Raw genomic sequence first — 12,510 nt, forward strand, 5'->3', positions numbered from 1 at the left:
TTATTACTACATAACGCCAAACCTACAGAACACCTGTCTTTTGAGTTATCAGTTGTTAACTTTGGCCACAATTGCTTTATTCAGACATCTCCATTTTTAAATGTCCGCTCTGTCTAGGAAAGAAATATAGACTACCTAAAACATTTATAGAGTCTCCCAGTTGAGATACCACGTTACTCTCCAGTTTCAGTGACCAGTGTTGCTTAGTGCATGTGCAAAACAGAAAGTTGGGTCTCTGAAGAAAGCCTGTCACTTTCTCCTCAAAAGTGATCACTACTAATGCAATATGATATTTCAAATTGGATCCTGGAGCAAAAAAAAAAAAAAAAAGACATTAGTGGAAAAACTGGTGAAATCCAAATAAAGTCTGGAATTTAGTTAATTTCACGGTTCAACAAATGTATCATGGTTATGTAAGATGTTAACATTAAGGGGGCCCTGGGTAAAGGGCCAAGTCAGTACTGTCTCTGCAACTTTTCTATAAATCTAAAATTATTCCAAAATAACAAGCTTATTTTTCAAGGAAAAAATGTACTCAGGAATTTTAATGGTTAAAAAATGCTCACAAGGGTCTTGTTCTGAATACTCTGTACGTAGATCCTGGCTTTCAATCACAGTGAGATTGGTTAACAGGAAAATTTTGAATACGCTTTACTAGTGTTTTTGCTGCTACCACTAGGTGGCAACAAATGATCCTGTATGCCCTACCCTAACAGGCTCATCCGTTTTTCCTCTTTAAAAGGCTTTGTCACAACAAACAGACTAAGGTGTATCTCCCAGAACCACCTTTTCCTCATGCAGAGGTAAGAAATGGCATTATTGGGTCAAAGCAAGAAAAAACTGTAGATAAATGGATGATAACATGTCACTAGATTATAGAAATCCTTAGGTAAACTCATATAGTCCCTTGTTTCCCATGTGAGATGACCGCGAAGTACTCTAACTCAAAATATGTTACTTTCTCTTCTCATTAACACATTCTATTGCCAGTACGTGTCTGCAGTTCATAACCTACCTCTGTTCTGTTCACTGAGTGTTATCTGACCCCTACTACTAATTTCTTTGCATAACAACAGATTCATTTATAGTCAAAGTCTTCTTTCCAGTTAGTCATGTTGATCATAGATGTGAAGTTTTAATGATGAAAATAATAACATTTAAGTTTTTAAAAAATAGAGGGTCAAAGGTACAAACTTCTTCTAAAATAATTCATGGGATGTAAGTACATCATAGTGACTGTAGTTAACCATACTGTATTGCATGTTTAAAAGTTGCTAAGAGAGCAGATATTAAGAGTTCTCAAAAAAAAATCTTTTGTAACTATCTATGATGATGGATGGTAACTAGGCTTACTGTGGTGATTTTTTTTCCACAATATATATATTATTGGACACTTGAAACAAATACAATATATATAACGTAACAACATAACATAGCCAATTTTGTTTTCATTACATTTTTCACCAAACAGTGTATCATGGATATTTTTCTGTGTGCCTCCTATTATTATTATTGCTGCCTAGTATTCCATAGCATATCATATGAACATATTATAATGTACTTAACCATTCTCTTACTATCCAACAAAAGAGTCACTCCCAATTTTTTGTTACATTTTTAAAAAGGATGTTTAAATTGGTATAAGCCACTTTAGGAAACTGGCAATATCTGCTAAAGCTGAAATGCTTCAGCAATTTGTTCCTGAATTATATACCAAACAGAAATACATGGGTATGTCACCAAAAGACACAGACAAAAATCTTCAGAGCATTCTTGGTAATAGTGCTGAAATATACCTAAATGCCGTTAATAGTCAAGCGGATTTTGTGGTATATTCTGTACAGTGGAATACCTTACTTACATCAGTGAGAATGAATGAATTCCAATTATACGAAGTTATGTAAACAAATCTCACAAACATCATGCGAGTGAAATAAGTGAGATATAAGTAGACAGTGTGATTTTCTTTATATGAAAGTTCAAGAACACACAAAACAATTCTGTGGTATCGGAAGCCAGGATTGCAGTTATCCTGGAGGGTAGGGTTGGAGGCAGTAGTAAGTGGAAAAGGACAAAGGGGAACCTCTAAGAAGCTGGTCACACTGCTCCTTAGTGTGCAGTTGGGAACATGGACTTTTCAGTTTCTACAGACTTCATCCGTCCACAGATGTCTGTGTGGATGTGCTTGTATAGGATTTAGTTGGTTTATTTGTTTTACAGTTAACTGTTTGATTCAGCGTAAATAGCAACAAATGTCCCGCTATTTTAAATTTGACAACTCCTGCCACCCCTGCTTATTGCTACTCCAAAGGACCTTTATGAGCCAGAATTTCATGCGGAAGGTTCTGACAAAGTCATGTTTCAGTCCACACATTCCGTTACAGCAGCCAAAGTTTTTCCAAGCTTTGTCATTACCACAGTGAACTTCAGGCTAGAAATGCAGTGATGTCTGAAAATTAAGCGTGGCAAAGCATACTTTATGGTGGACTTTACCACTGAAGGCTGGTTTTTTCTCCCCCCAACAAAAATTAGCCTTTTTTTGTTTTCTAAGAGTGTTACTCTACGTTTTTACCCACATATTGTCACAGATTACTTTTGTCCCATTTAGTTAGGAATATGAAAAGACCATAGTTGCATGATCAGGGTTCCTGAAATGCACTTGCCTACTTTAGGATATGATGGAGTTGACTCAGTATTGTGACCAGTGCCAAAGAGAAAATATTCTAGCCTTAGTACTGATAATTAAAAAAAAAAAAAAAATTTTTTTTTACAGAATTCCTACCCTACAGCTTCATTGCCTATACAGTTGGACCTTAAATAAATACAGAGGTAATGAATGGTCAAATGTAGTAAGTCAGCTAGAAAGGTAGCTCCAGTGGGCAAAAGAAAAGAGATGAATTTATCTTAGTTGCTATGCATTGATCAGTAGAACTTCAGGAACTGTAGGTAATGCCTAAAAAGTGATTTAAGTTGTGTGCAAAGACCCACTGCTATTCTTAGAATCCCATTCGTCTCCTTGACAGCAATGGATACAGTAGGCTTAGTCTTTTAGACAGCGCTCACCCATTTCAATGGGACAAGTAATGATTTGGGGGCAGATCAGTTATAAAAAGATTGTCCCTTTTGTTTGTATATAACTTGGAAGGGAGGTGGGAATTCAGCATTTGTCCCATCTTTACTACAACATATCCCATCCAAACCAGGGATGCCTGGCTAAGATCTCTAGAGTAGTGTTGCAGTGTTACCAGTAAAAGCAATCTCTCTGAATTAAAAATTAAATCTTTATAGTGAAGAGAGTTTAGCTTCCATTTGGGGGTTGTCCCATTCCGGCCACACTTCACTATTTGGGTGACTTCTGTTGGATTTGGGCTCCCCTCTTATGCATTATTGGTTGGTTCAGGATTAACTTATGTCACAGACTATTTCTTTATCTATTAGACAATATCTCAGGGCAGTATTCCCTTTGATCTAGCTGGCATTTAAGGTCTCTGAAGTCTGGGTGTTTGTCATCTTACCTTTTGGTGCTAGAGTAGGGAGGTGGAGGCAGGGCCAGGGCAGCAGGAAGAGCTGCTGAGCCATGTCACAAGATGCCATCTGTGGCTGTAACTATATGGTGTTGCCTTGAGTCGGTTATGACATTGGGAGAGAATTGCCAGGTATTGCTCTGGAAGGGAGATCATTTGATTCAAAACGTACACTTTTGAGACGAGTCTGAGGCTGTACATGGCCCACTTCTTACTACAGCTCTCTGCGTAGGACATCTCTGGGAGGACATCACACTCCCAAATTTCTGAAAGCCAATTTGGCCTTTGTCTTTGGTAAGTTGCTGCAGTAACTTACATCTCAAGAGATGGTCCTGTGCAGGTAAACAGTTTTTCTTGTGTGAAGTGTTTATTGTTGACAGAACTTGGTGAGTCACATGTTTGGGGAAAATTACTTGTACTTCAAATAATAACTGATCCTGGGAACTTCTAGGGCCGGGACTCCCGAGTGTCAGGAAGCTCTAAAGGAAGGGTTAGACTGCATCAGGCCTTTAACAGCCTGAATAATATGTTAATACGTACCAGAAGGTTGTATCTGTTCAGAAAGTCACATTGTACATAACAACAACAACAACAAAAAACACAATCTCCCACAAATTCTAATCAGATTCATTTGTATTCTTCCTTCTGCTCATGCTCCCATGCTGTGCAGTCCTTCCCTCCACCTGGACAGGCTAACATCTCTTTGTGTGCTTCCCTGTACATATTGTAGCTCATTCAGACCAACAAGCTGAAGCACTACCCGAGCCTCCACGGAGACTTCAGCAGTGATTTCCGGCAACCATGTGTGGTGTTCACTGGGCACCCCTCCCTCCGATTTGGGGACGTGGTCCATTTCATGGAGCTCTGGGGGAAATCTAGTCTCAACACCGTCATATTCACAGGTAAGTAAACAAACAAATAAAACCCTGCCCTTTCCACTGGGACTTTCACCCAGTGCACCGACCAGGACAAAATTTTCAGTAAGGCATAAATATGAACACTCATCTGACGTAAACCACAAGGGAAAGAGTAAAGCAAGATGGACTGTTAGGAAACTGTACTGGACAAAGCTTTCATACCCATTTTTCGGAGATTTTTCCGTGAGGCAGATTTCTACTGAACTGCTTTTGATAGGATTTTGTAAGCTGTTTCAAGAACGGCAGTAATCCTAGTAACCACTCTTGTGTTACCCTTTAGGAATTATTTCTTGAGTTGGGTTTTTCTCCTTTGGTTATAGTTTGCTCTGGCTTACACTGTTTTTTCTGGAGACAAACCCCTCAGAGTAAAACAAATCCTTTAATGAAGCCAAGCAGGGGTTTTACTTAATCACTATATTATTTTAGCAACTTTAGGTCTTCAGACAGCCTCGGGATTTGGAAATCTTACGGGCAATTGAGTGAAAAACCTTGATCTGAATCTGGTCCAGTGTACTATAATCTAAGCCAAGTTACCTCACCTCCCTGAGCCTCACTTTCTTCATCGTAAAATGGGATTGTTGATGGCTCCTTCCTTGGGCGACTCTGTGTGTTTACTGTAATGTTATCAGAAGGCACTTCATGCACTGCCTGGCACATAAAAGTTGTTGAGAAAGTTATCAGTTGATTTCTTTCTCATTGCTTTTAAGACTTGAATGATGGAATAGAGTCTAACTGTGCCCAAATCTTCAAGATCAGGGACACTGGGGCCCTTTCCTGTGCTCAGCCTGTTTGTGAGGAGGGCCAGAGGCCTCCATCACACCACCAGTCAAACAAAGTTGGCTTTATTGATTCATTGCAGCTGAGAAGAACACATGGGGAAGTGGGAGGCATCTCAGAACATGTTGGAAAGAACTTATGGATTTGGACTTGTGTTGGGTGATTTTGAGGTAGGTTCACAGATGTGGGACATTGCTCTGGATTGGCCGCTGTTAGGAAGCAGGAGTGGTTAAATGATTGAATATCTTAATAGTTCTTATCTAGAAGGCAAGAAGAATGGAGCCAGGATAGGGTAATGTTTGCTCCTTTTGTGGTTCGAGAACAGTGTTGTGGTTGTGTGTTCAGGCATGATTATGGAGGGGTTCTTGTTTTTGTCTTGATCCATTGTGGTCACCAAATGGCTATGTCTGGTGTTAGGGTTCTGTGAAATTGTTGATGTCCAATAGGAGAACAACATGGCCTGGCCATGACTGACAGGCCGGCTCCAGCTATAACTCCAAGACCTGGTAGAAGGTGCCAGGAGAGCTCAGAAAAGCAGCTTCAGGGGCTTCTTCTCTTTTTCCTAGGCCCCCTTTTGGCCAAAGGCAGAGGAAGTCAGGTCACAAGACATTGACCCACAATACCCAGAACCTCACCATGGCCAACTTTTGCTAAGCAAGAGGTATTCTGGAGAACATTGTAGTAGGACTAAAGGTGGTCTTTCATTCTTTTTGAGGGGTTACTGACTCTGATATGACAGTGGGTACAGTATTTTTATAGGCACAGTAAGAAGTGTTTGCTGTAGTATAATTTTTCCTTTAGCCAGCTAAGAAGAAATCAAGGATTGTTTGATTGTCCATAACAACCCTGGTAATGAATTTAAATCTAAACCCATTTTGAGGGACTTTCAGAGCAGCTATGTCATGTATGATGTCTGGTCACGTCAGAGATGAGTTTTGGACCACTTTTTTGGATTGTATTACAGCTGTGGGAAAGTTGTAGCTCACATAGTACACGTAAAAAGGGAGTCAGTTTTCTCCTAGGTAGCTGTCCTTGCCTCATATTTGGGGGGTTCTTCTTAGAGAAACAGGAGCCACCAAGGGGAAGTAATTGAAAAATCGGGAAGTTCCAGGGTGCCTGGGTGGTTCATTCAGTTAAGTGTCTGACTTCTGCTCAGTTCATGATCTTGCAGTTCGTGAGTTTAAGCCCCACATCAGGCTCTGTGCTAACAGCTCAGAGCCTGGAGCCTGCTTCAGATTCTGTGTCTCCCCCCCCGCTCTCTGCTCCTCCCCTGCTCATACTCGCTTGCTCGCTTTCTCAAATAAACATTAAAAATTTTTTTTTTTTTTTTAATAAAAATCTGGAAGTTCCATCAGTCATCCTTAATGCACTTAATGGGATGGGTAAATGTAAGCCAGAGGGCTGTAAGAAGTGATGTCCTCATGGGGGCACAGTCTGTTGTGAGTCTAAGTATTATATTTCACACCAGAAATGTAATCTCTGCCACACAGGCCACAGTGAGTAGTTCTGGGTTTAACAAATGGGCCGTCATGGCAAGCGTGGTTCCCAGTCACTGCGCACGCCATGCTTTGCCGAGAGGAGCATGACAGTTGCAGCAAAAGCATCTGTTGACATGAGGCCAGGGTCCTTTTCTCATGTCTGCCCTGTCAAGTCAGTGGTATGTCATTTGTCTCATACCTGCTTGTTAACTTCGAGCACTTGATTCGAGAGGCCTGTGCCAGGTTTCCCCACTGTGAAGTCAGTTTTTACATTTAATCAGTATCTTGGGTGGGGGGACACTTTGAGACTATGTATCCTTGTCTTCCTCAAATTTTTATCTAATTTTTTTTGCATCTATTGATGATCCTGGTCCGAAGAAATTATTCCTGTGATGCTTGCCAAATGATAAATTTTTTTTTACTTTCATTGTTTACATTTATTTGGCATTCTGTTGCAACAAAGAGTTTTCCCTTCTCCCCCATTTACTTATGTATCCCCTCATTTATCTCCTCCGTCTCTCTGTGTTGAAAATCTTGAGCCCACACCCACCCGGGGAGAGGTTCATTCTGGCCTCTCCCCGTCCTTACCTGTGAGTAAGTGACCCTCTGCAGTGATCAGGAATCCAGCTCCCGCCAGCCTCTGCACTTCGGTACGGATCCTGCCTGGCCTTGACCACACCAGCCGCCTCCTCACTTGGTAGCAACTCTGTTGCTTGCATTTTAAATTTTCCTTTTTGTGCTCCCATTAGAACCTGATTTCTCCTACCTGGAAGCACTGGCTCCCTACCAGCCCTTGGCCATGAAATGCATTTACTGCCCCATCGATACACGACTGAACTTCATCCAAGTGTCAAAGCTGCTCAAAGAAGTACAGGTAAGGAAGGGAAGTGCTGGTGTCTCCCCATGGCCCCGATACAGCAGGGAGTTTGCGGCAGGGCGGGCTGTCTGGCTGCGCTTCTTCCCTTCCTCACGTCTCCGGAGTCCTGAGTCCGAAGCATGCTGGCACGTGTGCCGGTCACCGCCCCCCTCCCCCCGCCCCCCTCCCCCCACCCCCCGCCCCGCCCCAGGTAGGGGGCTTTAAGACCTGGAAGCAGTTTCTGTTCTAAAGAAATCAAAGGTGGAAGGGAAGGAAAGCATTAGCCTGTTATTTTTGATGAGGACCGTCTGTGTCCAGTCAAAAGCAAATCGCCCCGTCTCCCCACCAAAATAGCTCTAGAAACAGACTCCTCAAGCCGAAAGGCAGTTTCACTGAAACCTGTACTGGTTCCTCGTTGCAGATGTGGGTTAGTACCATGGACACTGTTATTTTGCTTTTTTTTTTTTTTTTTTTTTTTTAACATTTATTTATTTTTGAGACAGAGAGAGACAGAGCATGAATGGGGGAGGGTCAGAGAGAGGGAGACACAGAATCTGAAACAGGCTCCAGGCTCTGAGCTGTCGGCACAGTGCCCGACGCGGGGCTTGAACTCACGGACCGCGAGATCATGACCCGAGCTGAAGTCGGCCGCTTAACCCACCGAGCCACCCAGGCGCCCCTGTTATTTTGCTTTTTGTTAGGGGTTTGTTTTGGTTTATTTTTTGTGGCTTCTGTTTGTTTTTTCCTTTTGCATCTTCTGCCGTAGGGCAAGGGAAGAAGTAGTTGGGTAAAGCAGTGGGTTAAGGAAGACCATCTACACAGGAGAATGTAGGGGGGGCGGGGGCGGGGAGTAAAAATCACTGCACTGGGTCAGCAACCTCTTGGCAGAAGTTTGATAGTGGGGTTGGGGGAGGCTGCTTGCAGTTGGCGAGGGAGAGAGGCAGGAGGAAAACTTCTCATTCCCCATTGCCTCAGGGGCTTAAAGGAGCACCAGGGCGCCCTGGCACGTCTTCTGTCGTTTCACCTAGTAATTTAGCAAGGTACGATTAGCTCCCTTCATTTTTCTTGGCCTAGGTCAGAAGTTTGCTTTCCTCCTCACAGAACCTATGACCTCAGGATGGGAGGCACTTACCCAGAGCTCTAAGGAAGGGTAACAAGAAATGGAAAGCTGAAGAACCTCAGGAATGCAGAAATAATGGATTATGGCCATCACTAGCTTGCTGGCCCTACAAGGAAAGAATATGGGCTTTCTCTAGACATGATTGAGAGTAGTGGATAAGTTTGGGCTGATTTGGCAATTCGATACCCACCGTGTACTCATCAGCACGCTGGCAGAAGCAGTTAAGAGCCTGTTGTTTTCATGACTAAGTTCCCCCTGTGGTCCACACGGCAGCGATGTGCTCATGGAGCCCCTGGCGGTATATGACTGTGGGAGCCAGAGGCCACCTGGTCCCCACTGTAGGAGAGGGAAGCGGGGACGGGTCCTCAGGCTGCGACTGTGCACTCGGATGGCTTTGAGAAGAGTTAGGAGATCCTAACCTAACCTTCTGTCAGGAGGAAGAAAAGGATCAGCCCAACGGAACAAGTGCTGTTTTTAGTGCATCCGGTCGGCTGTTCCAGTGCTTCTTGTTGGAAGGCCTTCCAGGAGCTGGAGGTGAGCTCCAGGCTCTTAAGTAAAAGCAGTGTCAGTACAACTCAGTGGGCTACCGGGATCCATTTTCACTTGGGTGGTATTTGTCCCAAGTAAATGCTGGTTTACTATTTTTGTCTCTCAGAATAACAAAGAGATATTTTGCAAAAAGATCTGATTCAGTGTGTCCCACACAGTGGAGTATGTGAGCTGTGCACTGCCCACTGTCTAACACCAGTGCACCTGCAGATACCAGAGAAGCCCCCACCCCAAAACACCAGACTAGCACCAAAGTCAGCAGTTCTTGCCAATCGGCCAACAGCTGTACCAGTCAGTGATGGTAGGTGTGACAAGAAGACTGCCCTCAAGGGGCTTGGGCACCAGTTGGGCATAGACCTATGGAAGTTACCATCAAAATGACTTAAAAACAGTGAAAACATAAAAACAAATGCAAACGGAGGCAGTGGATCCCCCACTAGTCCACGTGACTGGCAGTTGAGGGCTTTTCTCTGAAATGTTTATTTTTTTCCCCCGCACTGTACTCCCCTCTCCTGCTGCCCAGTGTTTGGGTTTGAGGGGAGGGGGGTCAGGAGGTGGTGAGGCGGAGCAGGAGTGCGGGCACACTGAGGTGGGCCTCCTCCCTTACTTGCCCCTGTCCTGTTGGTTCTCAGCCACTGCACGTGGTCTGCCCTGAGCAGTACACGCAGCCACCCCCAGCGCAATCCCACCGCATGGACCTGATGATCGACTGCCAGCCGCCCGCAATGTCCTATCGGCGGGCCGAGGTCCTCGCCTTGCCTTTCAAGCGTCGGTACGAGAAGATCGAAATCATGCCAGAGGTGAGCTGTTCTCTTTCTCATGGTCAGACCCAGGTTTTCCACTTGAGTATCTGAAAAAAGATGATCTCAGAGGTGGCTTTCTTGGCTTTGTGTCAAATGCGGATGAACCAAAGAACACAGCCCCTTAGGCAAGGAATTGGCAAGAGAGGCGGGATCTTCAGAACCGCCTTATTTTTCGGGCAATGAAGTAACAGCTGTTAACATCAGGACCGCTGCTTGTGTTCACATTTAACATGTTTAAGCCAGGAAGCCAGGGCCTCTCAGAACAGAGGCACTGATGTCAGCTCCGTCCCTGACCACGGTGGATTTTTCTCATCCTTTCTGGACCTCATTTGAGTGTGAGTCAAGTTTCATCAAATTCAGAGATAGATGGAGGAAATAAGAGTAATCAACATATAAGGATTATAAATGTGATTATTTGTGTGCATATTGTACATGTGAGACAGTTGAGGTATACTGTGCATGAGCGACCAACTGAGGGCAAGGCAGCCCGAGTCACATGGCCTAGCTCCTGCAATGTTAGTGTGGAAGGCTCTGTAGGAAGCTACTTTTGGCTTCCTTTTGCCTCTTGAGATAGCTTGAACATGTCCTCAAAATTCCTGGTCTCAAAACTTCTTAAAAATTTGGGGCGCCTGGGTGGCGCAGTCGGTTAAGCGTCCGACTTCAGCCAGGTCACGATCTCGCGGTCCGTGAGTTCGAGCCCCGCGTCAGGCTCTGGGCTGATGGCTCAGAGCCTGGAGCCTGTTTCCGATTCTGTGTCTCCCTCTCTCTCTGACCCTCCCCCGTTCATGCTCTGTCTCTCTCTGTCCCAAAAATAAAAATAAAAAAATAAAAATAAATAAATAAATAAATAAATAAATAAATAAAAGAAAAAAAAAAAAGAAAAAAAAGAAAAAATTAGAACCCAAGGGGCGCCTGGGTGGCTCAGTCAGTTAAGCATCTGACTCTTAATCTCAGCTCAGGTCGTGCTCTCATGCCCAGCATGGAGCCTACTTAAAAAAATTAGAACCTCAGAGAGCTTTTGTTTATGTGGGTTACATCTATTGATATTTGCTATATTAGATGTTAAAACGAAGACATTTTAAAAATATTTATTCATTTTAAAAATAATGATTTAGGGGGTGCCTGGGTGGCTCAGTTGGTTGAGCATCCAACTCTCGATTTTGGCTCAGGTCATGATCTCACAGTCTTGAGATTGAGCCCCACGTCGAGATCTATGCTGAGCGTGGAGCCTACTTGATTCTCCTTTTTCCTCTGCCCCTCTCCCTCTTGTGATCTTGTTCTCTCTAAAATAAAATTTTTAAAAAGCTATAAAAATAATGACATAAACCCATTCGATGCTAACACAACTAAAATATCTTTTATGAGAAAATGTTTCTGAAAAAAGGTAATGAGAACAGGGGCACTATTTTCCATTTGCAAATCTCTTTAATGTCTGCTTGTGGACTGTCCTATCTCCTTTTGCTTTCACTTTGTTGTGGATAATCTATGTCATGTAACCTTGAGAAAATCCCAGTGAACACTCGTGATAGCAAGAGTGAAAAGGCTAAAACTGTCACATTATTAGGACAGTCACATTGACCACGATGCCCCTGAAAGAGGCTCAGGTCCCACACTTTCCTGAGAGCAGTGCTCTGCACAGCCATCTTTTTAAGGCCCTTCTGCCTTCTCTTGCTGTTTTATTAGGATTCTGTTACTATTAGAGTTACTTTCCAATAAAAGTATGCATACTCTTTCTGGAAAATTCGGAAAATAGAATAAAAAAAAGGATAAAGACAAAATAATCAGTCGTGGTCCCCGTACCAGAGATAACTACTGCTCAGAATTTTGTGTATTTGCCTTGTCTGTTCTGTGTGTGTGTGTGTGTGTGTTGTGTGTAGTTGAATCCTACCCGGCATGCTGCCTTGGTCATGGAACAGTAGTAGGTCACGACAAGTAAACATCTTAGTGGGGGTGTAATGGTCTATCATAAGTTTATCATAACTATTCCTTCATTGGTGAGCTTTATTATTTCTGCTTTTTCTATGTTATAAGTAATGCTTTCAGAAACATTCTTTTACATAAATTTTTGTCCGTGGACGTAATGTAGAGTTTTGCCTGGGAGACGCATGTGCGAGATGAGGAGGTTAAAATCTGGCGCTGCTCTTTAGGTTTTGCTGCTACTAAAGGATGCTTATTCCTCCCCCAAACGAGAGTGTGTCCTCTGCAGCTTCCCATAAATCCTCCCCCTTTGTCCCTCTGAGTGCAAGACGGGAGATCGGATGCGACAACCCTCATGGACGGGTTCTCGGAAGACTGTCTATTCGAGGGCGGCGAGGGGTGCTCCCTCCCTCACGGAGGTATCTGAGTGGAGACCTCCCTCAAGCCTAGATGAGTCTTAGATCTCCCTCACAGGGCCGCCCAGGGAGAGTATCTCACCTGCTGTGTTCCCACAGTGCCGTCCCCAAACCTCCCAGGCCAGTTCTTTGGCTTTAAAGTTCTGCTAGGCA

The 12,510-nt window shown here is 43.6% G+C and overlaps 1 protein-coding gene across 2 annotated transcripts in view; it reads left to right on the forward strand.

The window, feature by feature from the left end:
- The window catches only part of INTS9 (integrator complex subunit 9), a 102,447-nt gene that overhangs the window by 82,715 nt on the left and 7,222 nt on the right, over positions 1-12,510 (forward strand). For both annotated transcript variants that reach the window (XM_049632360.1, XM_049632361.1), the window contains 4 exons: positions 743-803; positions 4,255-4,426; positions 7,446-7,570; positions 9,854-10,021. In XM_049632360.1, the coding sequence (XP_049488317.1) occupies positions 743-803; positions 4,255-4,426; positions 7,446-7,570; positions 9,854-10,021 (526 nt within the window). The remainder of the gene's footprint in view (positions 1-742; positions 804-4,254; positions 4,427-7,445; positions 7,571-9,853; positions 10,022-12,510) is intronic.

This window comes from Panthera uncia, chromosome B1, assembly GCF_023721935.1.
Source record: "Panthera uncia isolate 11264 chromosome B1, Puncia_PCG_1.0, whole genome shotgun sequence".
NCBI classification, from domain to species: Eukaryota; Metazoa; Chordata; class Mammalia; order Carnivora; family Felidae; genus Panthera; species Panthera uncia.